Genomic DNA, 27,464 nt, shown 5'->3' with positions numbered 1-27,464 from the left:
CCATACCATGCTGAGTCCAAGGAATAGGCTTCCCTTGACATACCTAGATAGTGTTCATCCTAACATTTGCCTTCCACAGTTTACAGTTAAGTGACAAATTCTAGTGACTGATACAAAATATTGGGATTCCTCATGCTTTTGCCAAATTAGTATTTAGGCAGATACATACTCAGCCCTCATAAAACTTGCTTACCACACATGGAAAAGTAGGCTCATTCTGGCTTCCTTCTCTCCTGCCCCCAAGAATGAAAGCCATTTGTAGTAAGTTCCCTCCGATTCCTTTTAGGTTAGGATTTTAAACAAGAAGATGGATTTTAGCGAGGTTCAGTCCAGATGTGGTTCCAAGGATAACATCAAACATTCTGCAGGGGGAGGAAATGTAAGTAGAAGCTGCTACTTGGAGGGTGTCCTTAACTGTGAGTGAGCCTCCTGAAGAGCCAGCCCTCTGTCACCTTTCCTGCCTTGCTTCTTCCCAAGCACTTTCCCCCTTTCTCACTACTGTTTAATGTGTCAGCCTGGTCTAGTGGCATGTCAACCGTGACTGTTGAGTAACAAGCTTCCTATCCTTTCCTTATGAGTCTTCCAGCAAATTAAACTGCATAAGGTAAACCTGTGGAGCTAGGAGGACAGCAAGTCCATTTACTTTACCATTTTGATCCACTGGTCTTTGCCTGGTGCTCTCTGCCTTCCTCCTCCAGCAAAAATACAGTATTAGCTAGCTGAACCACATGTCCCAACTGTTCCATTGACATTATGGCAGTCCAACTTGCACAGGAGATGGAAGCTAATATTCTCAGAAGTATTCAGAGCAGTTACTCACCTCCGTAATTCGCTTGGAATATTGCAGAAGTGATCAAGTAAATTCTACATATAATTCAAAATAAAAGAATTTAAATCCCAATGTAAATTGTCCTGTAGGAGTTTTCCCTTCTCTCCTTCACTAGAACAAAAGTGGTATGGTAGGATAAGAAAGTATAAATCCAAAGGCTAGATGGTAAATGTCTCCAGTTCACAACTGAAATGGTCTATACTCAGAGAACAAGGAGGATTCCTTCTAGGGGTGGGAGGAAACACCAATCCCAACTATTTTATATATTTCAGCACACAGATTTCTTCCTGGATGAATTTTCCTCAAGCAAAGGGCAGGTGATCAGAGCCAGATGTCTGAGTTTTTCCTAGCTATGGGTCATTCACCACTCAAATGAGCACAAGGAGAGGGGAGGGAAGCAATCAAATAACATTCCCACTCTAGCAGCTGGTTCTTGGAATGATCACATTTTGGAGACTAATTACTGTGAGATCAATACATTGCTCACTGTTGAGTTTAATGAAAGGGGTTGGATAGGTTAAATGCTGAGTGCCAGATACTGATACTTATGGCTCCTTTTCCCTTTACTCCTTTGGACACTGATGAGGACACAGAGCTTGGTCTTGGGATTGTGTAGTTAACCTAAATACTGCATACTATTATAACAGAGTTGAAGGAAGACAGGATGAACTCAACCAGCTGCTCCTATCCTCCACTGCAAGCGCAGCAGATGAAAATGCCTAAGCAGCAAGGTTTGAATTGGGAGTCTAAATGACCTGAAAATAGGTAGAAGAACTTCCAATCTCCAAGGATTGGAGGGGGGATGACATTCAAAAAAAAAACCAAAGGAAAAAGAACTGAGCACTACCATGATACTATTACATGGTGCTTTAGGGAAGTTCCACTGACCAAGGTATAATCACTTACTAATACTGTAGAAAAGAAGCCTGTTCATTATACTCTACTTATATTTGAAATCTACTGATCACAATTAATACTTTTTAATCTTCAAAGCATTTTCCAGTATTAACCAATTCATCTTCCTCTGCTTTCTCTCGGTTTTTGCTTATAAGAAGTTTTAACATGGTGATACCTAATGCTCTGATTGAATGAAAGCTTGTATTAATCTAGTTGTTTCCATTCCACATGGTGTGTTCTGTTTCTACTAATAAAATCTTCGGTTCCAGGACTTTTACACTTGGGTCCTTCCTTCCTATCCAAATGGATTCAAGCCTGTGTGTGTGTGTGTCTGTGCTTTCCACTAAGTCTGTATGGGCTTGAACATCAGTTTGTGTGTATATTTAAACCATCTAAAATATATCTTATGTGACTCATGCAGATACAAATTGTTACTAAGAAGATTGACTTAAGCCACGTGACATCCAAATGCGGTTCCCTAAAGAATATCCGTCATCGGCCAGGTAACAAATAATAAAAACAGTTAAAAATGGAAATAATCATCTCAAAGGGATCATGTTCACCTTCTTTTGTCTTTCTGGAACATTTTGTTCTGTTCTATTCCTTAAGTTTCTAACAAATGCTATGTTTGTGGAATTCCTGCAACCGAGTTACATGCAAATTAATTACATTAAAGACAATAGCACCCTAACTCTGATTATTCAGACTAGAAATGCAGAGAAGAGGAAAGAGACTAAATATTAAACTATATTGCATAAGAATAATGTCAATAGCTTCCTTTGAAGATCATTTTTAATGGTATTCAACTATACCTGAGTAGACAAAAGACAAATAGACTTTATCTGAGTAGACAAAAGACAAATAGACTTTGGTGACTTTTTAAAGATTTGTTACACAAAACTATGACCATCCAGATTGTAATAATCACAAATTTAGAGTTGTAAAGGGACTTCTAGTCTAAAATCTTCACTTTACAAATTAAAAAAAAAAGTCAAGGCAAGTCAAGTTAAGTGACATGCCATTCCGTGATTTGGTTTTGTCTATCCGATCCTAATTTTTAAAAAGTGTTGCTACCTATTCTCTCACAAGGGTAAAAATCAAAGCAAATTCATCTTTGCATATAAAATCTTTCTATCTTGTACAGGTGGTGGCCGTGTGAAAATTGAAAGTGTGAAGTTGGATTTCAAAGAGAAAGCACAAGCTAAAGTGGGGTCACTTGACAATGCCCACCACATACCTGGAGGTGGTAATGTCAAGGTATGGAACCTCTTAGAAACCGAATCAGCCACAAATGAAAGAGCTGGGGTGGTAAGGAATGGGGATATCCTAACATGTATAGGTCATCTGAAAATCAGATCTGTAGACTAGAGACCCCCTGTTCTAATTTGTGATGACTAAGTCAATAATAAATATTCTTTGTCCTGAACAGATTGACAGCCAAAAATTGAACTTCAGAGAACATGCTAAGGCTCGGGTAGACCATGGTGCTGAGATCATCACACAATCTCCGGGCAGATCCAGTGTGGCTTCCCCCAGGCGACTCAGCAATGTCTCCTCATCTGGAAGCATCAACCTGCTTGAGTCCCCCCAGCTTGCCACTTTGGCCGAAGATGTCACTGCTGCCCTTGCTAAGCAGGGCTTATGAATCTGTCTCATTTAACACTGAATGAAGTAATTCTATTTAGTCATGAGCTCTTAGCAGGAGCGGGCTCAGAGCAGGTGTTATATTCAATCCCTACAAATTCTAAAAGAAATCTTATCCCAAGATTATGGTAACCATTACGATAAAAAAGAATCTCCCAAATTTAAGTATGTTCAGAAATTGACCTGATTTTCATTTGCAGCAGGAAGACTCATTGGCTTTACATGAGTACAATTGCAAAATATTCCATTGGATAATTCTTGTTGCTCTGCTCTGTCTTGCATGGAGTACTATGCTAAAAATGCATTTTTACCTTTCATGTGCCTGAAGGCCATCCACTATTTTCTGAAGAGCCTTGTTAATATCCAAGCTGCTCATTTCACTGGTCTGTTTATGGACAACAAAGATTGTCCTTTTGTAACTTATTACAGGTTAAATTAAACTGAAAGAGTCTGATTACAAGATGCGAAGAACATATTAAAAAAAACAAGTTTAAAAAAAGTATTATTTTGTATAAATGGGAAGAAAGATTCAATTAAGTTATTAACATTTTGGGCCTGGATAATTAAATCAGTGTATAGGTGATTCTGATAAATTATTTAACTAATTAAAAAAAAGTAGTTGAAGAACAGTTGAACTGTATTTTTGAGGAAGTGATATACAAGAGCAGCTTTTAGACATGGAGCACTTCCACAACTATGGACTTGTGTCTGATTAGGATGTCAGTTAATTGGCTAGATTTGTGTCCACACTACAAGTTTCACATCCTTTCCATCTGTTTGATACAGTATTATAGATATACATATATATATACATATATATATTTCTCTGTGGCCATTTGTGATACTCCCTCATATACTTGAATATTATACTTCTTTATTATTCACAGTATCTGTGTCTCTTGCACCCTTTGGTGTTGAAATTTTAGGTATGTGAAAGTAGATGTTAGCAGGGTTTTTTCCCTATTACAAACAAAAAAAAATTAAAAAGAGAAAAACTTTTAGCATGAAGTTGCTTTCTGTAACAACTAAAAGCCGTGCCCCTGTTATAGTGCCAGATACAAGTCTCTTCTGTAATGCTAGAATTTTTTTTTCCTTTTCTGTTTCTCTTCACCAACATAGATGTTGCTGGGGAGGTCTGGATCTATGTAAAAGGATCGAAAAACTGTTGGTTTGAGATTCTGGAATTTTTTTTAAATTAAGAAGTAATTTGGATTTTACTTCAATAATTATGAGATGATGGCCTCTTTTATTTATTTACTTTTTTTTTTCATTTGCTAAAGTTGAATCCAAGAAAGTGAATTTGAGAAAATGTCATTCCTCTCCTCAGGATGGCATCTCCTTGTTAAATTAGCTAGACTATCAGAGGAGGCCACCCATTGAAATAAAACATTTGTCCACATATCAAAAAAGTAAAAATACTTTCAATTAGAAGAATACTTTTTTTAAGTGTGCATAGAAACAAAAAGTGGAAATGCAGCATCCGATTTGATGGATTTACTTTTCAGCATTCTGCTTGCTATAACACTACATCAACTAAAAAAAAAAAATGCTGCAGCTTAGTATGGTTTCTCAAGGGAGAGGGCTGTTCTGATATTATCTACAGTAATCTTGCCTAGAAATCACGAAACAACTAGTTCAAATCACAGATTGTTGATTTTAAACCCCTTGACAAACATTTTCCATGATCCATTTCTGAGCTGCCTCTAAAAAGGGCCAGAGAATGACATGATTTATAGAAGTTCTTTGCTATTTTAAGTGTTCTTAAGATTCCTCATCTTAGCAACTGAGCTAAAACAGTGTTGAAGTCAGAGAGTGATTTGTTGTTTCTTTTGAGCTAATTGTTTTAAAAATTGACAATGATAGTAGAAAGGAGAGGATGAGCGCGGAAGTCAGCAACATTTTAGTGGGTATCATCTAACAAAAATACAAAGGGTGAAGAGACAGGAAACTGTCGGGGTAATATAATGATCCGTCTGACATTGTTATTGATGTAAATTCCCCAAGGGAAAACCCCTAGAAACACAGAAAATCCTTTACTTCATTAGTTTTCAGCAGAGAGTTTTTATACACTCCCAATCTTGTCTAACCCTGTCTATCAGTCAGTTGTTTGATGCAAATGTTGTGAATTTAGAAACTGAGTGGGACAATGGGTTTCTAATTTCTGCCTTGTAATTGCTGAGTAGAGTTTGCTTAAACTAACCCTGGCATTTACATAGAAATATTTCCTGGTGTAGTGCATCAAAGTCCTTCATGTTGCACAAACAGGAAGACTAGTAGTGTGGAACACATTGTGGACCCTGTACCACCAATGAGTGAAAAATAACTTGGCAGTATTTTTCTTAAGCCTTTTGATAGTGTTAGCTAGCAACTAAAGGACTGTGGAATATTCATTCAACAGAAATTGAACACCAGCTGGTCAGAACAGCATTTAACCTGTGACTCAAGTATTTTTTTTTTTAGATCTGCTTTAAAATTACAAACACACACCAAAAACAAACAAAAAGAATGATTCATGATGGTGAAGTTTAGTTACCTGCATATAAAAGTCTAGAGTTAGATTAGTGGAAGACATTTATTTGACTCTAGTTTTTTCTTGTCCAGTCCTAACAAGGTCTTTAGAATGACTAAGTTGACTTGCCCAGAAGGAATCAAGAGTCTTTTTAAAAATCAGCAAAAAGAAACAGATTTTTGCTGACTCAAGGGAAACACACAGGTTAAGTTACAGGGCTCTTGAAGCCCCTTGAAAAAGCCAAGCCTTGTCTTCACTCTTAAGAACAGTACTCAACATAAGCTTTGCAAACACAATACTAATAAGAAAGACAATGCATCTGGCAATCTAGGAATCAGAGCTCTAAAAGCTTTTGATTCTAGATCCTCTATATCCAGCTTTACTCTGGCTTTGGCTGCTGAGAATCAGTCTCACTGTAACTGCCTAAGTAATCCAGATTCATGAAGAGTTATAAGGCCAACGTTCACAAAAGAACCAACTCTCTCTGGAATCACCTGCAACTGAGAAACATTTAAATTACCATGATCCAGATTCATGAAGAGTTTTAAAGGCCATGTTCACTTGAACCAACTCTCTCTGGATTCACCTGCTGTGTTAGCAGGATGATGGGCTCCAGTCCCATCCACAAGCAAAAGCCCTGTGTAGCACTAGGTAAACAAGGACCTGAAAAAGGCTGGACAGAGAAAACTGATGGAAGTTGGGAAAATGCAAAGGCAATTGGCCTACAAAACCTATGGTAGACTTTACATTTTTTCTTACTACGTACAACAGGAAATGGTATATTAGCCACCAAATAATATTACATTAGTATTAATGTAGTGATATTCCTCATAATTGATTCCAACACAACTGGAAATATAAACATTTTTGTTTTCTGTCTTTCATGCCAGAAGAAAGAGGAAAGGGAATCATTTAGCCTTTAAGTGGCAGAAAAAGAGATTTGCTGCTTGGAAGTGAATTCATAATAAGTGGAGACAGATTTCATATATTCCTTCAATATTTCAGCTTAATTCCATGTTTGTGTTTAAAGTTATACAGGTAGGATTCTAGCCTAGGTGAGTAAGCTGGAGCGATTCCCTCTACAACAAAGCTGCCTATTTTCAGACTCCGAAAAGGTTAATCATAACAATTCACTTCAACTTTAGCAAAGAGGAAAAAAAAAAAGCAAAAAATGTACACCCAGTGTGTCTGGATTCCAAGTGTTAAAACACAACTTACAAATCTATGGGGTTTTTTTTCTGAGAATTCTAGAGCCTGTTACCATAGAGAGGCATTTCTTCAGTGGCTGTTGGTAGTTAGTTCATGTTTTTCAATCAGATTTGCAATTGTATTTGTTGCTGAATAGTGATTGTTTTGCAAAATAAAATTGCTTGTCATCTAACTACTTATCTGATGAGACTACTTCTTCCATTGGATGGGTGTTTATTCATATTTGTGTGTGTTTTTCATTTTACCTTTGCTTAAAGGACAAGAAGAATATTAGGGTCAAGAAGTTTGTCTTTTGACCCCAATTTCTGTCCTCCCCTTTTCCCCTAGCCAGAGGTATATGGCTCATAAAATTCCCCCATATGGCTAAACCACATTAAAATATAATTGGGAAATGTTTAACTAAATACATAAAAATATAATACAACATAGATATTGTTAATATGTGGCTTTCTAATTCAATATGCTGCCCACAGGAATACATTCCTATTGGAATTTGACACCATTGCCTTGTACCACACCCAAGCTCCTCCGGACCTCAGTAAATAAACAAGCCCCAACAAGCCACCAACACCCTAGCCCTCCAACTGACATGGTGTCCTAACAGTCCATAGGACTGTCCCTACTGGGCAAACGTCCTGCTTTTCCTCCTCCCCCACACCCTATTGCAATTTGTCCTTCAATGCCTCATCTTCCTTGGGCCAAGACTTTCACTAGTAAGCTATGATGAGGTCTAGAGGTTTAGGGGTGCTGGAACCCTGAGATGGAGACATGCAGGTCCTGCCCGAAAGAATTTGACCCAAGCCTTCTTTCTGCCAAAAACAAGGTTTATTAAAGACCAGTCATATTGTCAGACTGATGCTGTTTTGGGGTTCAGAGGTCCTGGGACCCCAAAATCACAACACAAGAGTCCTGCCCAAAAGAATTTGACACAAGCCTTCTTTCAGCCAAAGACAAGGTTTATTAGAACACTGTCATATTGGGCAGACTCTTAAGGAGTCTAAACACGGGTAAGCAGTGGCTAGATTATAAGAATCTAAGCATCTTAAGGGAGACAAGATAGACCTTACATACAGAAAGACTATAGGAGGGATCCTAGGAGTGACCAAGTAGTCTATCAGGTAATAGAATTCCAGGGACCTTGGCCAAGAGAGAATAGAGAAATGGCCTGGGACCATAGGGAGGTCCACAATGAAAGGCCAGTTGATGGGGATTATAGCCTCAGGGGAACACCAGAGATTTAGCCATGTGGAAAAGTCCAAGGTTTTTCCTTTCTGGGACCCAGATCCCAACCCCATCATTCCCCCCTCAAACAAATGGGACCCAAACTCTTTTGGAGTAAGGGGCAAAGGTCTCGGTTTCTGAAACTGCTTCCTGCTGGCAAGGGACATAGAGCTGTCCTTGCCTCGAGGGGGTCCCAAAGAGGAGGTTGACTGGAACCTAGCACAGGCTGCAACCAGGGAACGATGTGGGAACATTGGTTGGTACTTGCTGTTTGCTACCAACTGTAGGTGAATGACCTATAGTCTGGAAGACACAAATCTGACAGAAAAAAACTGCAGGGCCCAGATATAAAACAGGGACTAGATTTAGGGTCCAACTTTGAAAGGATAAAACATCCTTAGCTCTGTTTGGATTCCAACCACGCAGTATCAAATCCACCTCTAGCCAGACTCAGGAATAGGCAGGTGGGTAACATTCCCTTTCAAAAGAACATAATGGGGAAACTGAGTCAGGAGGATCCCATCTTAGACTGAGGCTAAAATTGTCCTCTCAGCTTTTCCCAATGCTGACTTTCCACCAGTATCACCTTCTCTGAGTACCCTGTGGCATTTCTCTGAGTAGCTTGTGGCATTTCTCTCAGATGGTGGATTATTGATTATCAATTGATTATGACCTTTCAGACAACTCAAAATAAAATCCTATGAGCTTTTACCTCAAACAGCAAGTTTTACTAATCACAGCTTAGGAAAGACTTTTCCAAGATTTACATCTCAAACTTAAATTTGTCTTTGTGTAAAAAGCCAATCATTAGAGATTTCTACACACTTGCAAATTCTCAGCAAGCCATACATAACCCAAACAAGCTTTTTGGCTAGTTTACACATTAAAACAATAACCAACAATAGCTAAATTATTTTAGCAGTAACCAAATTATGAAAAGTTACTTGACATAACCAATACAGAAAGTTCACCAATTTGAAACTTGAAACAAGCCCATTACCAATGAGGTGCCTTCAGTTTTGTTAAATGCACTTCCAAATTACTTTACACAGAGAATCAACGTCTCATCATTAATAGTTAAAACTGTAAATTTTATTGATGTCTTTCGATTAAAAGAGTAGTTCTGACCAATAACAACCCAAGTTAATTTTTTTTTTTTTTTGGTGAGGCAGTTGAGGTTAAGTGACTTGCCCAGAGTCACACACAGCTAGTGTGTCTGAGGCCGCATTTGAACTCAGGTCCTCCTGACTTCAGGGCCAGTGCTCTATCTACTGTTAAAACTATAAATTTAAAAGAACGTGCTTACCCAAGTTTGGAGGCTAGTTTCATTCTCTTGAGCAGGGTGTGCTGAACCTGGGTGATGCTTCCAGGCAAAGGTTGCCCCAGAGCCCAAGGCCATTGCCGGGGAGGCCCATGCTGTCCTTGCTGCCCCTCCCCTCTCCTTCCTTTCCCAGGTGGGGGAGGTCAAAATCAAAAGTGAGAGGTAAAGGGTGAAACTCTCTTCTCCTATGAAAGGGGTTAACAGATGCCCTCTTGACTCAAGCGAACGGAGTGGGAGAAAAGAGTGACTAGGGTTATAAAGAGGAGTTCTAAACTCCTTAACGATCAATCACAAAACCTCCAGAATCTGCCAAGATATTTTTAACTGTTCTGACTTTCCCTGTAACCTCCATGAAGGAGGATTCAGAGGTGCAGAGGGAAGGGAGTAAGTAAGCTTCAGGGAACCAAAAAGCAACTGCAGTTTTCCCCAATTCCCTAGCACGGAGAGAATTAACAGATACACTTTCGGATAGGGCATCCATCCTTGTCCTCTATGCTGCGGAAGGTGTACCCAGGTCCATGGCCTTGAACCAACCCAGTGGACCGAGAGCCTGAGAGCATTAGGCCAAGGGTGAGACAGCCTTGTAACTGTCTGCCAGAAAAGCACGTCCAAGCCTTGGTACTTGGAGAGCAACCCCAACTGCTAAGCAAGAAAGGGAGGGAGAGGAGGTTTACATCCCTTCCAGTCTTGGCTGGAGAAGAACTTGGGCTTAGACAATTTCCCCATACGGGCCACCAAAATGATGCAGTTTAGGGGTTCAGGGGTGCTGGGACCCCAAAATCACAACAAGAGGGTCCTGCCCAAAAGAATTTGACCCAAGCCTTCTTTCAGCCAAAACAAGGTTTATTAGAACATCCCTGATATTGGGCAGACTCTTAAGGAGTTTAAACATAGGTAAGCAGTGACTAGATTATAAGAATCTAAGCATCTTAATGGAGACAAGATAGACCTTACATACAGAAAGACTATAGGAGGGATCCTAGGAGTGGCCAAGTAGTCTATTAGGTAATAGATTTCCAGGGACCTTGGCCAAGGGAGAATGGAGAAATGGCCTGGGGCCATAGGGAGGTCCACAATGAAAGGCCAATTGATAGGATTATAACCTCAGGGGACCATTGAGGAATCTAGGAGTCTGCAAGTATTGACTAGATTCTAAGAATCTGAGCATCTTAATGGAGACAAGATAGACCTCATATACAGAAAGGCTACGGGAGGGATCTAGGAGTGGCCTAGTAGTTTGGGGTGACTGGAGGAGGGGTCCAAGGAGATCTGGTTGGGAGTGGTCAGTAAACTGGGGTGAATACCTGGAACCTGTAAAATGGAGATTAAGTGTGGGAAATGGCTGGGGGGGGAGGGGAAATAGGGAGGTAAGAGACTGGGGCCATAGGGAGGGGAGACTGGGTGTAGCCACAATGAAAGGCCAGTTGATGGGATTATAGCCTCAGGCAAAAGTCAGAGATTTTTGACTTGTGGGAAAGTCCAAGGTTTTTCCTTTCTGAGGTCCAGATCCCAACCCCTTCAAGCTACACCCTCCTAATGAATGGACTGGTGGAAAAGGGATAAAGGGCAGCAAACTAGATAATGAATCCTGATTCCAGGTCCAGTACTCTATCCACTGAGCCACAACGGAAGAGAGAGAGTATGATATAGTGGGGAAAGTACCTGACTTAGTGTCAGAAAAGTCCTGAATTCAATGCTGTGTGAAGATAAGACAAGGCACTTAATCTTCTCTGAGTTTGCTTCCTCACCAGAAAAATGAAGATAATGCCCCCCCCCAGAGTTGTGAAAATCAAATTTGAAAACAACCATAAAATACTTTGTCTAATTAGATGCCATAGTATGGCTAGGCTAGCTAAATGGCACAGTAGATAAAGCACCAGGCCTAGAGTCAGGAAGACCTTAGACACTTGCTAGCTGTGTGACCCTGGACAAGTCACTTAATCCTGTTAGCCTCAGTTTCCTCACCTGTAAAATGAGCTGAAGAAGGAAATTGCAAACCTCTCCAGTATCCTTGCCTAGAAGACCCTCAAATGGGATCAGGAAGAGTCAGACACAACTGAAATGACTAAAAATGTGAATAGAATGTGAATAGAATGCTGAAGTTGGAGTGAGGAGGCCTAGACTTTCAAATGTGCTTCAGGTTCTAGCTGTTCATCCTTGTTAGGCAAATGTCATCTTAACCTCAGTTCTTTACCTATGTGATAGTTATAATAATAGCACCTATTTACAGAATTATTGTGACATCCAATGAATGAATGAATGCATAAAGATAACAAATAAACCTCTTAACGTGTCAAGCACTATGTTTAGTGCTGGTCTTACAAATACAAAAGGGAGGATAGTACTGGTTCTCCTGGAGTTTACATTCTAAAGGGGGAAACCACACACACTTGGGAGTGGTGGCTACTTAGTAAGTAGGACCACCAAATAGACTGAAGTACCTTTTTTAGGAGCAATGATACAGTTGACTTGATCAATTCATGGTTCCAGGACTATAGCAAGACTGGACAGGAATGAAATCCAAAGGCTGAAAGAAAGGAGTACAAGAATGTACAACTCAGAGGCACTATGGTAAAGAATAAAGGTCACTCTGACTAAAAGTGAGGATATCTGGGCTCTAGTCTCTGATTTGCTGGTGACCTTATGTAAAGTCACCTTACTTCACCAAAATTCCTCATCTGTAAAGTGAAAGGGTTGGATAAGATGATCTCAGAGGTACCTTCTAGCTCTGACATTCTCTGATTCCATGGCTTGTTCAGGGAGAAAAACCCTCAGAAGTTAAGGAGTTATTATAACCTAGGAGGTATATTATAATCCTTTGCTCACTTATTTGAAAAAAAAAAAAAAGATATACTCCATGTTTAACTTGGCTAAGCCAAGTCTTTGCTTGAATTAAAAAAAAAAAGCTAAAGTTGAATATGCAACTCTCTCCTCTGCTTGGTTTCCCCTCCTTGATCATGGTCAGGCCCTAGCCCCACCCCTAAACCTCAAGATAAATTCATTATCAAGACTCATCATCAAGGAGATTGCTTCAGCTTTGGTACTCATACTTCATCAGTACCTTGAGTCACTCCTGCCTCTCTGATTGGATAGCTGGAGAGTAAAACAAAAGACTCCTCCCATATCCTCCCTTTATGGAGGGATCAAAATCCCAACCATCTCTTCATTTACCGCCAGCTGGTCTGCTTGGCTTTAACTCTACTACCATCCTCAGGTCCTAGCACCGGTATCTCCTGCACCTTTTCAGGTTCCTTTTATATATTGTCTTTCTCCATTAGTTTATAAACTCCTTAAAGACACAGGTTAGGTTTCTTTTTAAAAATTTGTGTCCCTAGCACTTAGCACAGTGCCTAGTACATAGTAGGTGCTTAATATATGTTTATTACATCACATAGAATTGAAAAGCATTTCATCCAACCCTCTCCTTCTACAGTATAGAAATGGAAAAATTACAGTACTTTTTTTCTTTCCTTGCTTTTCCTGTATTTATTTCCAATATTATTTTCCATTTGGTCAGAGATTTCACATACTCATTATCCTCTTTGCACATAGAAACAGCCTGATTATTACCATTCCAGCAACTAAGAGTGATCTACAGAAAATCTGGCCTTTACTGTAAATCAGTTATCACCATCACTTCTCTCTCACCCCAGAAAATAGGTGGAAATTAAGGTTACCAATATGCTAGGTGGGTAATTGCTGGGAAATGTGTCAGATGGTGTCTGTTTGTAGTCACTTGGCAGGAAATTAACAGTCTTAAGAATGAAAACGTTGAGAAAGAACCTTTTTTGGACACTAGGATGGAAAAGTAGACTAAAGACTATGTATTGCCAGTACCTAGCAGTGTTTTTGTTTTTATTTTTTAGGGAAATGAGGGCAGAGTGTGGACTGCAACTGGTCATTTTATTGATTTTAGTGAAATAGTGGTAAGAAAAATCCCTCTACTGACCACTTTACAATGTTTAGTCTTAGAGAGTTGACTCTGGCATTGAGAAGGTAGAATCCTTGTTCAGGCCATTCCGACTGTATCTAATTGTGAGAGACTTGAACACAATTGTCTTCCGGACTCCAAGTCCAACTTCGTACAATCGCTGTGTCTCATACACATACTAAGTGTTAAAGAAATTCTTGTAGAATTAAATGTAATGAAAAGAACATATCATTTAAAGTTATAAGATGGTAATAACAATAACAATCATTTGGCAGCTAGGTGGCTCAGTGGATAGAGTGCTGGGCCTAGAGTCAGGAAGACTTGAATTCAAATGTGGTCTCAAACACTTATGAATGACCCCATGCAAGTCACATGCCTCAGTTTCCTCAGTTGTAATATGGAGATAATAACAGCACCTCCTCACATTGTTGTGAGGATCAAATGAGAAAATATTTGTAAAGTACTTAGTGTAGCGCCTGGCACACAATAGTTGTTACATTAATGTCTGTTCCCTTCCTTTACTCTTCCCCAAAAGATCTAGGGTCAAATCAGGGCTCTGCCACTTATTTATTGCTTGTGTGAAAATGGGTAAATCACTTCCCCTCACAGTTCCCATTTCCTCTTCTATAAACTGAGGAGGTTGGAGTAGATGATCTCTAATGTCATTTCCAGCTCTATGATATAGATGTAGGGGCTACATTCCCTCTTCCTCTGTAGCCATTTGAATGACTTTGTTAGAAAAATCTGAAATAAAAATCTACTACAGGAGTGTGTGAAGGAAAGCCTTTATTATGCTTCTCACTAGAAATGGGCACACAGAACCCCGGTATGGCACGTGTGTACCAATATGGAAGCAGGGTCAACTTTTAAATAGTTAGTAAAATCCATACCTCTCCCATTTGAGCTGGGATTGGACCAGCTCATTTGAGTTACAGTCTTCCTGAACGGCCTATCCCATGTTGCTTCTTGTCATGTTCAACCCTCCCAGATCATATGTCCCATGTTCAAAAACGGTGGCTATCTCCACCCTTGAGGTGTGTCGGTTAATATCCAATAAGCTTATTAAGCAAGCACAGTGCAGAGAAGCCTTTGCCTGGTCTTTGAACCCAACCTGTTGCAACTGGTTTACCCTCCAAGGCTCTGTCTTAAGGAAGTGGTGGTTTTGCAGGATGTTTGGGGCACTTTCTGACTGGTTGAGGGACTATCCACAAGATCTTAGGAGTCCCCCTCAGAATTCCTGTGTTCTGCTGGGGAGGCCTAACTTCTAAATCTTTCTCACAACCTGAGTCAAGCTATTCAGCCAAGGCATTCTCCCTGCAGTAGTATTATCAGTTCTGAAATGGCAACCTGAAATTACTTCATGACTCTCATTTTCAGTTTGGGGAAAAAAGCTAACTTGGTCTCTCACCTCTTGAGACCACTTTCATTTAAAACAGGGAATATTTTTCATTGGATTCAATGTCAAAAAGGCATTTTCTTAGATTTAGTAGCCCAATCAGTTTCAACTTCATGGGACAGCTGGGAGTTAATTTTTATTGTATTAACTTAGCTCAAATGTTGCGTAACTTCTAAACCTTCATTCTAGCTTTCTCCACATTTAGGAATCAGCAGAGAAAGCAATTGTGAGAAGATAGCTTCTCAACTTCTTTTCCAATCCTATATTTCCTTACATGTATTATGCAACATTCCCAACAATCCCATCCTACTTTTGCTTGATGACTCCAGTGAAAAGGAATCTCCTATCTCCTGTGGCAGCCTGTTCAACTTTTGGGTTGCTCTAACTGCTAAGGAAGCTTTTTCTAATATCAAGACATTTACCTCTTTGCAACTTTCAATCACCACTCCTACTTCTACCATTTGGGCCCCAGCTAATCCCTCTACTACATTCTGTCATGTCCCTTTCTATTCCAGGTTGGCCTTGCAAACACCCCACCAGCACTTCCAATTGAATATAGCCCAAATGAAATTTCTCTTCTTTCACCTAAACTGGCTCCCTTTTCAATCAAATCACAGAATCTATGAATTAGAATGACCTCAGAGTCCATCTCATCCATGAACATGAATCCCATCTCCAACATTCTCAACAAGTGGTTGAGACCATCGGCTCAAAGACTTCAAATAGAGAGGAACTAGAGTTATTCTGGTAAGTATTTAAAAATTGGCTCTTCAAAAAAATAAATAAATAAATCCATGACACACTTTTAAGCTTAGCCCTCATTATTAATATTTTCTTCATTCCTGGCTTAAATCTGGACAATCAACAAAACCATCAATCAAGGCCAGATTTGTAACATTTGCTGATTTACAAGGTTATAAATATTCACTCTGAAAATTTAACGATTGACCCTCTCCAGCCGTTTGAGCTGGCTCCAACAAAGCCCTAAAAGGACCCCACTAACTCAAAGGATGGAATATTCCATTTTGGATGGCTTGTTTCCTTTCATCAAGCCTAAATTTCCCTGTTTGCAACATCCCTCCTGTTCCTCCCATTTCTGCACCTCCCTCCACAAAACAAAATAAATCTAATCCCTTTTCCACTGCTCTGTTGTATTTCCTTCTTTTTTGGTTTTGCCCTACATCTGCTTTCCTCTTCTATGTATACAAGCTTGATAATTATACCAAAAAATATTGGTTAACATTGGATATCTGCTTCCAGATCAGTGTAACTTATTGTGGGAGAATGAAAGAACAACCCAGGAAAATGAGAGAAGAACCTGTTGATGGTGATCTGCTAGATTTCCATGAAAGCATTATACCCAGGCCTTGCATTTTCATTTATTTTAATCCTGTTTTGATCTTAGTAGAGTGGATTAGTGCACTGGGCTTGGAGTCAGGAAGACTCATCTTCATGAGTTCAAATCTGGCCTCAGACACTTACTAGCTGTATGACCCTGGGCAAGTCATTTAACCCTGCTTGCCTCAGTTTCCTCATCTGTAAAATGAGTTGGAAAAGGAAATGGCAAATCACTCCAGTATCTCTGCCAAGAAAAACCCAAAATCCCAAATGGGTTTCCAAAGAGTCAGACACAGCTGAAACGAATGAATACACACAAAGATTGGATCCAGAATCGTCTGCTCATAAAATATGGTTTCATACAGTCTAAGGGTTTTGAAAGTAAAGCTTATGGTTAACTAAGTAGCTCTCCTCCCCTCCACTCACCTCCACTTCCCACCCGTTCTCTCTCTCTCTCTCTCTCTCTCTCTCTCTTTCTCTTTCTCTCTCTCTCTCCCTCTCCTCCCTTCATAAGCTCACTTTGATGGCTTCTACTACAGTCTTTATGCATATTACCTCAAATCCATATCTCTAGTCCTGCCTTCCTCTGAGCATTAGACTTATATATCTACCTTCCCATAAGACATCTCCAACTGGATGGGCCACCAGCATCTCAAACTTAAAATATTTAAAATCTAGCAACAATATTATGTGGTAAGCATTGATTAAAAAAAGAAGTCAGCATTTATGTAGTATTTTAAGGTTTACAAAGAGAAATGTTATCTCATTTTATTCTCTCAAAAACCCTATGAGGTAGGGCACTATTATTATCCCTATTATACAGAAGAGTAAATTGAGTCTGAGAAAGGTTGAATGATTTGCCTAAGGTCACAATCTAAAAAGTGTATGAGACAGGATTTGAACTCAAGTTCAAATTCAATTCAAGTTTGCTTGACTCCAAGTCCAGCACTCTATCAGCTGTACCACCTATCTGCCTCAAAACTGCTCTTCCTTCTTTTGACTTGGCTATTCTGTCTGTGGCACCATTTTTCACTGAGGTTTTCATGTCTATAACCTTGAGGTAGAGAGAAGCAACATGGTATGGTAAAATGATCACTAGACCTACAGTTGGAAATGACTTGGGTTAAAATCCTGCTTCTGAAATTTACTAATTGTGTGACCTTGGGCAAGTCACTTAACCTCCTGGAGGTCAAACAAGGATGAAAGTGCTTGCAATGTACTCTCACAGGCTTTGGTAGAGCATAGTGAAATCCTTAAGGTGCTATATGTCTGTATTATTATCTGTGATTCTTCCATCCTCCTCACCTTTCACATATAGTTACAAAGTCATATACTTTTTTTCAAATTTTTATTTATTTTATTTTTCATTTATGAAATAAAACAAGCATTTCTATAACACAGTATAATAAAAAAGATGATAGCACATGGAACTGCAAATCTATTATGTACAACTTGCTATTTCTTTTAAATATATAATAAAGTTATCATGTAAATTTCTTTCTTCTCTTTTTTCTTCCCTCCCCCCTGCAAGAGATGTCTACCATTACACACACACACACACACACACACACACACACACACACACAAACATCTCATATGATATTAATTTTACCTTAACATCTTATTACTATTTCCTCCTCATTCCCTTGTTCCCACTATCCTTGTATATGCCTTCATTATAATTTATTTGAATTTTTTTTTTTGGTGAGGTAATTGGGGTTAAGTGACTTGCCCAGAGTCACACAGCTAGTGAGTGTTATATGTCTGAGGCCGGATTTGAACTCAGGTCCTCCTGACTCCAAGGCCGGTACTCTATCAATTGTGCCCCCATTTGAATTATTTTGATAACCTCTTAATAGGTCTTCCTCCTTCTACTCGCTACCCCACCTCTGTTTATGGGTGGGGTTGAAGGTTCTGACCACAGGGTGGGATCATCAGACACCTTCAATGATGATGAAAATATCAAGGTCATCAAGGTTAGCTATCACATTGATGGTACTTTTTAACTTGAAAAGGCTACAAGCCAAGACGTAAGTGGAGAAAGACTTGGTGTGCAACTTTTTGTTCACAAATGATTGTGCATTCAATGCAGTCTCTAAGGCTGAGATGCAACAGAGTATGGATCAGTTCTCTGCCACTTACATTAATTTTGGCCTGACGATCAACACAAAGAAAACAGGAGTTCTACACCAGCCAGCACCAACCCATCCATATGTAGAGACTTCATCCCAGTAATAGGGAAACTTTGAATACTGTGGCTAAGTTTACTTACCCTGGCAGTACACTTTTCAGGGGTGTCCATGTAGATGATGAGGTTGACCCACTCATTGCCAGAGCTAGCTCAGTGTTTGGGAGGCTCCAAAAGAAAGAATAGGAGAGAAGAGGTATTAAGCTGTCTAGCAAACTGAAGGTCTACCGAGCCATCTTGCTGAACTCATCATGTATGCCTGTGAAAACTGGACAGTCTATCAGCCCGTGCCAGAAAACTGAACCATTTCCACTTGAATTGTCCTAGGAAGTTTCTGAAGATTACCTAGCAATATTAGATACTAGACACTGAAGGCCTCTTTCGAGCTGAACTGCCAAACATTCAAACTGTACTGTAGAGAGTACAACTCCCATGGGCTGGTCACAGCCTGAATACGAAATTCACATTTACCTAAAAGACTATTTTAGGAAGACCTCACACAAAGCAAACGTTCACATGGTGGTCAGAAGGAGTAGTATAAGGACACTCTCAAGATCTTTCTGAAGAACTTTAATATTGATTGTGAGACATAGGAGACACTGGCACAGAACTGCCCAGTATGGCACACTCTCATCAAAGAAAGTGCCATACTTCATGAGCAAAGCAGAATCACAGTAGTGCAAAGGAAACATGAGCTGCACAAATCCAGAGACATCTCCACCCCAAATGCTCTAACAGACTACTTGTGCCCAACTTCTGTTATGGCCTTCTGAACTCATATTCAATTGATCAGCTAGAACCGATCATACCATACCCTGGCCCCAATAATATCCTTATGTCATTGATCCTCTTCCAAAACAAAAGACAAACAACAACACCTCACCTCCCAACACCTACTCTCTACTCTGCCCCTAAACACACACATAATCCATCCTTCATACAGTTGCCAAAATAACTTTATACATAGATCAAGTTATAATATTGTTCTACTCAAAATTTTTCGATGGCTCCCTATTCCCTTTGGAGTAAAGTTCAAAGTGTTTTTCCCTTAGCACTCTCCCTTCTATGATACAGCTACAACTTACTTTATCTCATACTCCTCCTCTCCAGGTACACTATTCTCCAGCCGAATTGGACTACTCTCTGTTCCTTACATCTTCAGACTTAAGAACATTTGCTTGTGCTGTTCCCTATACCTAGATTGTGCTTTCTCTTCTACCTCTGACTCTTTTTCCCCCCACTTAATAGTATTTGATTTTTTCCAATTACATGTAAAGAGAGTTTTCAGCATTCACTTTTACAAGATTTTGATTTCCAAATTTTTTCTCCCTCTATCCCTTGCCTTCCCCCACCCCAAGATGGCAAGCAATCTGATATAGGCTATACATGTGAAATCTTATTAAATATATTTCCATGCTAGTCATACTGTGAAATAAGAATCAAAACGAAAGGGGAAAACCATGAGAAATTAAAAGGAGAAAATAGTGTGCTTCAATCTGCATTCAGACTCCATAGTTCTTTCTTTAGGTGTCCATCTCTGATTCTTGAATCTATTTTTGAAACTAAAGTGATTGGACTTATGATTTAATTGGTACAAGGAACTCCTGGTTAGGAAACTCCTACCAAAGCATATCAGCATCGTCTCTTCAACTTATACTCTTAGAAGGTTAACTGTGATAGGAGCTGTTAATTTGAGAGGGAGGCAAGAATCTAAATAAGAGATTTGGGAGATGATCTTTTGAACTCAAACTGTGAGGAGGAAATTCCTATCAGGAAATAAAGTCATATTTAGATAGATAGCCTAAAGCTCTAAAAACGTAAACGACATGCCTAGGATAATACAACCAGCATATGTCAGAAGTAAGATTTGAACTCTAGTCTTCCTGGCTTTGAGGCCAGTTTTCTATCCATGCCATGATACCTGTCATGCCTATTTTTTTTTTTTTGGTGAGGCAATAGGGGTTCAATGACTTGGCCAGAGTCACACAGCTAGTGAGCGTTACGTATCTGAGGCCGGACATGCCTATTTTTAAAATCCAACTCAGATGCTACTTTCTTCATGGAGTTTGCCCTCATCCCCTAACAGAAATTGGTCTCTCCCTTTTAAAATCATCATCAATCATCATCATCAGGATCATCAAAATTTACATAGCACTTTAAGATTTGCAAAGCGATTTACAAATACTATCTCACTTGAGGGGCAGCTAGGTGGCACAGTGGATAGAACACTGGCCCTGGAGTCAGCAGGACTTGAGTTCAAATCTGACCTCAGACACATAACACTTACTAGCTGTGTGATTTGGGGCAAGCCATTTAACTCCAATTGCCTCACAAAAAACAAACGAATAAATATTATCTCATTTGATCCTCGCAACTACCCTGGAAGATACAGGCTACTGTTGAAATATGAGGAAATTAAGGCAGATGGGGGTTAGTGATTTTGCCAGGGTCACAGAGCCAGTAAGTATCAGAAGCTGCATTTGACCACAAGATTTCTTGACTTCCAGCATTCTATTAACTGCTCAGGAGTGTTCTGTTTAGATCTCTTCTTTGTCCCTATTTTATTCTACTTTATATCATGCTTATTTTTACATACCATATTCCTGCACACCTCTCCCCCTCTCCAAACAGTTGGTTCTTTGAGAGCGTTGTCAATCACTTTTCATTTTTGTATCACCAACACTTTGGATGGACCTTGAACATAATTTTTTTGCCCTATTGAATTATACATTTATCTGTCTTGTAAACACACTATGCATACATATTGGGGGGGGGCGGTTAGGCAATGGGGTTAAGTGACTTGCCCAGGGTCACACAGCTAGTAAGTGTTCTGTGTCTGTGGTCAAATTTGAACTCAGGTCCTCCTGAATCCAGGGCCAGTCTTCTATCCACTGCACCACCTAGCTGCCTCCATAATATTTTTTTATTAGGTTCAGGAGCCATTATGTAAAACTACCATGTTGAAACTTAGCCAATCATTTTCAAGGGAAAAAAATTATAAAAGCTAAGGCACGTGAGTTAGCTAGACAGTAGCACATAGCTGATATCTCAAATGCTGCCTTCCCCTAAATGATCCTTACTTCAATCTTTTCATGTCTGATCAAACCTGTTACATAAAATGATATTTGCCACCCAGTCATAGCTTTTCCTTAACTTCACTCTTGCCCAAAGTATCAGGGGTCACTCTAATACAACAAACAACTTCATACCGACTTTATCCACCATAGGAATTTTCTCCCCATAACCTAAGTTCATAACCTTATCTCTCAAAGCCACCAACCAAATTCATATCTCCTACCCAAGCTCAAAGCCCTCACCTCAGTTAATCTATGGCTGGCACAACCTTGCCCCCTGTTACACATACCTACTCTATATGTACCTCGGGATCTGTTTCTTGAGTCCATGGAGATGGGACATTGAAACATGCCTATTAGGAAGGTCTTCAGATAATTCATGATGAAGGGAAATACTATAAGCATAAATATAGTTAATATGGAGAGTCTTTCTGTGACATTTTAACTTTCTCTTCAATAACAGAGAATTTATTCCAGACACTGTATGAATTCAGTAAATTCGGATATTTATTGGTCTCTATACTGCTATAGAAGATATGTCATACAAAGAAGAATAAAATGCTGTTGCAAATACATATATGTTTATATATGTGTGTATATGTATATACATATATATACATATATATGTGTGTGTGTGTATATATATTTTTTTTTTCTTACCCAAAGAGTTACTGTAGATTAATGGAGGACTCTGGAGGTAAATGACTTAATATATAAATGATAGGCAGATAATTGTATGTTATTATATTTTCTCAGTAAGGAACTAGGAAAGGAGTTGAAATTTCTCCTAAAACATTTCAAAGACTCAGGAATTCAGTGGTATGGACACTCCCTGTACAAAAAAATATCACAACCCTTACCTCCTCCATTTTTTAGGATTTTGAGTTGCTACAGCTGAAAAAATTAATTGTATAAAGGCTAGAGACTAGTATTCTTTTGGTGAGTTTCTTTGAACATAGCTATGTTAGTTCTTGGACAATAGACCAGTTCTATGCCTCTCCTCAAAACTTTTCCTACTTGCTATAACAAACTATTGGCAAAATCTTATGGAATCTAGAGTCACTTCAATGCCAAGATGTAGCTTTGGAATAGGACATTAGCAGATATCCCTACACCACACACACACACACACACACACACACACACACATGCTCACAAATTTCTTAACTATGTTGAATTCCCTATCTCAGCAGAATTTTTCTCTGTATACTTCTAGAGAAACAGTATTTCCACTCAAAAATTCAGTCATTTAAAAAAAAAATCCACACTCTTTAAGAGAGCTATCATTACATCAGGAAGAGATTATTTTTCCAAAGTGCATTTTTAAAAGACAAAAAAACCACAAATGACTTTACTAAGACTATACTGTGATAAATAGTGCAAAGACCTTTTCATATACAAAGACCTTATTCAAATAAGGCAGTCACTGTTTTTAAACAAGTCCCATTTTTCTATAAGGTCATAATCTTCTAAATGCTTGTAGTATTTTCATTTGTGTAACAGCTAAAGCCAATGATGGCACTTGACTATTTCTGGTGTCTTGCCTTGATATAAGTTAGAACCATGGCAACCACACATCACGTGGTAAGTATTTTTCTGAACATCTAAGCTACAGTACTATCACAAAAGTAATGAACCCCTCCTCCACTTTGAAAAAATTTCCTTTTAACCAAGGATCACCCCCAAGATAAACATGATTCTTAAGCAAGTTGAACCCTATTCCTGGGCTTTAATGTGATGTTTCTTATGCCTGTCTCTGTGTGTTTTTTTAAATGTCAGTGGGAGATGACAAACTAAATAACAGTTATTTGAAGGATAATTAGGATAGAAATAATGAATTACTCCTTTTCTGTGGAACTACCTTATTGAAAACTCAAAACAAAGCCCATTTCCTATTCATGTAAATCAGCAAGTAAAGATTCTATAAGTTCACGAGCAAAGGAAGTTCCTAATGTGAAAACTCCATTCACCAACACGATGTAGATCACAAATCATCTATGACTTATTAGATGAGTGATTAAGGGACTTGTTCAGTTTCACATAGCCAGTAACTGTAAAAAAAAAAAAAAGCATTTGAACCCAGGTCCTTCTGATTCTAAGTCCACCACCCTACTAGGCCATTGGTGTTAAACTCAGATTGAAATGCAGTCACAAGGGGCAGCTAGGTGGCACAGTGGATAAAGCACCGGACCTGGAGTCAGGAGGACCTGAGTTCAAATCTAGCCACAGACATATAACACTTACTGAGCTGTGTGACCCTGGGCATGTCACTTAACCCCATTGCCTAACAAAAAAAAAAAAGAAATGGGGTCACTAAATCACACCTAAAGATTTCTGCAGTTTGCTTATTGATAATATAAAATGTAATGCCATATTTGTTTTATTGTATTTTTACATATATTAAATATGTTAAATATTTCCCAATTACATTTTAATCTGATTTGGACCATACTGAGGAGAGTTGTTGGCTTATGGACAGTATCTTTCATACCTCTTTAGTAGACTATAACTAGTTATAAACAAACAGGCATAAGAGATCCCAATGAATCATTTAGACACTGAATTTGGCATTTTCAGAAGCCTATATTACAAGCACACAAAAGTAAATGCCAGAACTCTGTGGTTATTATTTATTAGGTCTCCAGGATATGGCTAAGGAAGATGCAAAAGTCACCGTTGCTACTCTCTAATAGCTTACAGGTTATAGGAATTACATAATGGGTAACATTTTGATAACATTTTACTATTTACAAAACAATTCTCATATTTGATCTCATTTGAACCTCACAATAAAACTGTTGGTTAGAGCTATGAGTTGGTTCATCTATTATGAAGAGCAATTTGGAATTATGATAAGAAAGTAACTAAAATTTCTATTTTGACCTAGATATTCCACTCCCAGGCACATGCCATAATGAAGTCAATTATCCTCATTTTACCAATGAAAGAACTGAGAATAACAGAGGCTAAGTGACTTGCCCTTAGTCATATAGCTGGTAAGTATGTGAGGCAGAATTCTAACTCAGATCTTTCTGATCCTAGATCTAAGACATTATGAACTATGCCACCTAGCTGCCTAACAAAACAACTTTCATTTTAAAAATAAGTTTACGAGATGTCTTTATAGGGGTGACATGTTGGCAATGGATAGGCTTAAAGAAGTCCAAGAATTGGTTTCAAATCCTTCTACTGACACTTAACAGTTGTGTGACTATAGGCAGGTCCTTCAATCTCTATATACTTTAAGCTACCTCCTAAGTGACTTATCTATGTACTAAGTTATAGATCAGTTTAAGCCTGGATGAGTGGAAAGAGTTCCTATATGGTAAGGGTTCTCAACCTTTTTTCTGTCATGAGTTCCTTTTGGACCTATGGACCCCTTCTCAGAATAATGTTCTTAAATGCATAAAATAAAATATATAGGATTACAAAGGAAATAAACTATATTAAAATATCATTATCAAAAAATTTCAATAAGTTTATGAAGCTCAAGTCATGAACCCTTGCCATATGGGCAGTTCTCTATCATGAAAATATCACAGATGCCTGTATATTTGTGTTTAATAGTTACCTATTTATTCTGACCTCATCACTCAAGTTTCTCAAGAATTATGAACAATCACTCTTTTTAAATTCTAGCTTTATTGTTATCTTTTAAAAACATGAACATTTTCCAAAATGTTTCTCTATCCACCCCCTCCAAGAGAGTGATCCCTTATAACAAAGAATGTAAAGGAGGAAAAAACAGTTCAGCAAAACAAATCAATGTATCAAAAAAGTATGACATCATATGTAGTATCCCTTACCCTTAGGTTCCCCACTTTTACAAAGAAAGGAGGAAGGTGAATTCTAATGTATCTTTCTGGGAGTCAAACTTGGTCAATACAGTTGGGTCTTGATTAAGTGTGACTAATGAATCCCATGAAGTGTTTACACATATTTGAATTTAAACTACTCAAAGTTAAAATTATGTAAAATATGGTAATTAGTTCTAGCCCAATGGAAATATGCAGAGTAAATTGGAATAATGAGACTATTTCACTGGATTCATTAATCAAACTAATCAGGACCTGACATTAGAATTTTCCAGCATTTGGTTTCCTTTTTTTTTCCATTATTGCTGTGTTTTCATTGTTTTAGCCATTGTGTACACTGTTTTCCTTGTTCTGTTAAATCTATGTTGTACCAGTTCATATATCTTTCCATACTTATTCTTTATATTCATTGTTTCTTAAGAGCAGAGCAATATTCCATTACATTCATGTACCACAATTTGTTTAGGCATTCACTAATCTATGGGCACCTATTTTATTTCTAGTTCTTTGTTACTATAGAAAAATACTTCTAAAATACTTTGGTGCATAATTGTCTTCATTGTGGTTTGTACCTAGGAGTGGGATATCTAGGTCAAAGGTTATAGACATTTTAGTTACTTTCTTAGAATAATTCCAAATTGCTTTTCATAATGAATAAACCAATCCATAACTCTAACAAAAGTATACTAATCTGCCTATCTTTCCACATCCACTCCAACATTGGCTATCCTCATCTTTACCAATTTTTTGGATGTGAGGCAAAATGACAGAGTTGTTTCAATATGCATATTTCTTATTAATGATTTGGAGAAATTTCATCTATTTGTTAAAAGTCTGTAATTTTTTTTGAGAACTGATTATTCATATCCTTTGACCCTTTAGCCATTGGGGAATGGTGAGAGGTAGTCCAGAGATGAAGTGAGCTTCCAAGGTGAAAGGTTTTCTATGGCATGGTAGAAAAAGTCCTGTGGTGAATCAAGAGTACAGTCAAGAGAGAAGTGAAATGGGGATGAAACATTGTCCTATAGGCATAGCTCATTTCATTGCACTTACCTTTATTTTACCTTACAGATACTGTGATTTTACATAATTGAAGGTTTGTGGCACCCCTGTATCAAGCAAGTTATCAGCACCAATTTTTCCAATGGCAAGTGCTCACATTGTGCCTTTGTATCACATTTTGATAATTCTCACAATATTTTAAACTTTTTCATCATTATTACATCTATTATGGTGATCTGTGATCAGTGATCTTTGATGTTACTATTGTAATTGTTTTTGGGTACCACAAACCACGTCCATGTAAGACAGCAATCACAACCTCGATCAGTCAGCAGCCATCAATATCAAGGCAAGACTCTCCACCAGCAAAACAAAAAGAAAAATATGACTTGCTGAAGGCTCAGATGATGGTTAGCATTTTAAACAATATTTTAAAATTAAGGTATGTACAGTTTTTTAGACATAATACTATTGCTTGTTTAAGAGACTACAGTAGAGGGTAAACATAACTTTTATATGCACTGGGAAACAAAAAAATTTGTGTGACTTGCTTTATTGTAATATTAGCTTTGTTGTGGTGGTCTAGAACTGAACCTGTAATATCTCTGAGTATACCTGTAATGTTGGGCTTAGTTGATATTTTGCTGCATTTTTTTCCTCTTTTTTATTTGTTTTTAGGAGAGAAGATTTTCTAGAAGAGAGGGAAAGGATACGTTGAGAAATATAGGTGATGTAAAAACAAAGATAATAAAAAAAATTAAGCTCACATCTTACTCTAAGGTTAATAAAATCACATCAACCTTTACAAGTATATAAGTATTATTATTCCCACTTAACAACTGAGAAAACTGAGGCTCAGAAAGCTGAAGGAACACAGGGTCACAGAGCTAATAACAATGGGAGCTGTTATCTAAAGCTTCTTATTCCAAGTCCAGTGTTCTTTCTACTTCATCATACTGTGCTAATGCCTATGATTATAGTCCCATGATAGTGTCAAAGACAATGTTGTATATAGGGATGGGAGAGTTCATTTTATTTACATTAACTTTTCTTTGTATTGTCTTCACTACCTACCTTTTGATAACAAAAA

At 38.3% G+C, this 27,464-nt stretch overlaps 1 protein-coding gene across 3 annotated transcripts in view; it reads left to right on the top strand.

Moving 5' to 3' along the window:
• MAP2 (microtubule associated protein 2) overlaps positions 1-7,078 on the top strand; it is a 376,564-nt gene extending 369,486 nt beyond the window's left edge. For 2 of the 3 annotated variants that reach the window (XM_027873756.1, XM_027873754.1), the window contains 3 exons: positions 2,148-2,229; positions 2,871-2,983; positions 3,156-7,078. In XM_027873756.1, coding sequence (XP_027729557.1) covers positions 2,148-2,229; positions 2,871-2,983; positions 3,156-3,371 — 411 coding nt within the window. In that variant the 3' untranslated portion in view covers positions 3,372-7,078. Of the gene's footprint in view, positions 1-286; positions 380-2,147; positions 2,230-2,870; positions 2,984-3,155 lie in introns of all 3 variants that reach the window. The other variant, XM_027873755.1, reaches the window with a different exon arrangement.
• Positions 7,079-27,464: the final 20,386 nt, after the last annotated feature.

This window comes from Vombatus ursinus, unplaced genomic scaffold, assembly GCF_900497805.2.
Source record: "Vombatus ursinus unplaced genomic scaffold, bare-nosed wombat genome assembly UNPS02014802.1, whole genome shotgun sequence".
Taxonomy (NCBI): domain Eukaryota; kingdom Metazoa; phylum Chordata; class Mammalia; order Diprotodontia; family Vombatidae; genus Vombatus; species Vombatus ursinus.
This window is presented reverse-complemented; position numbering and strand designations above follow the sequence as displayed.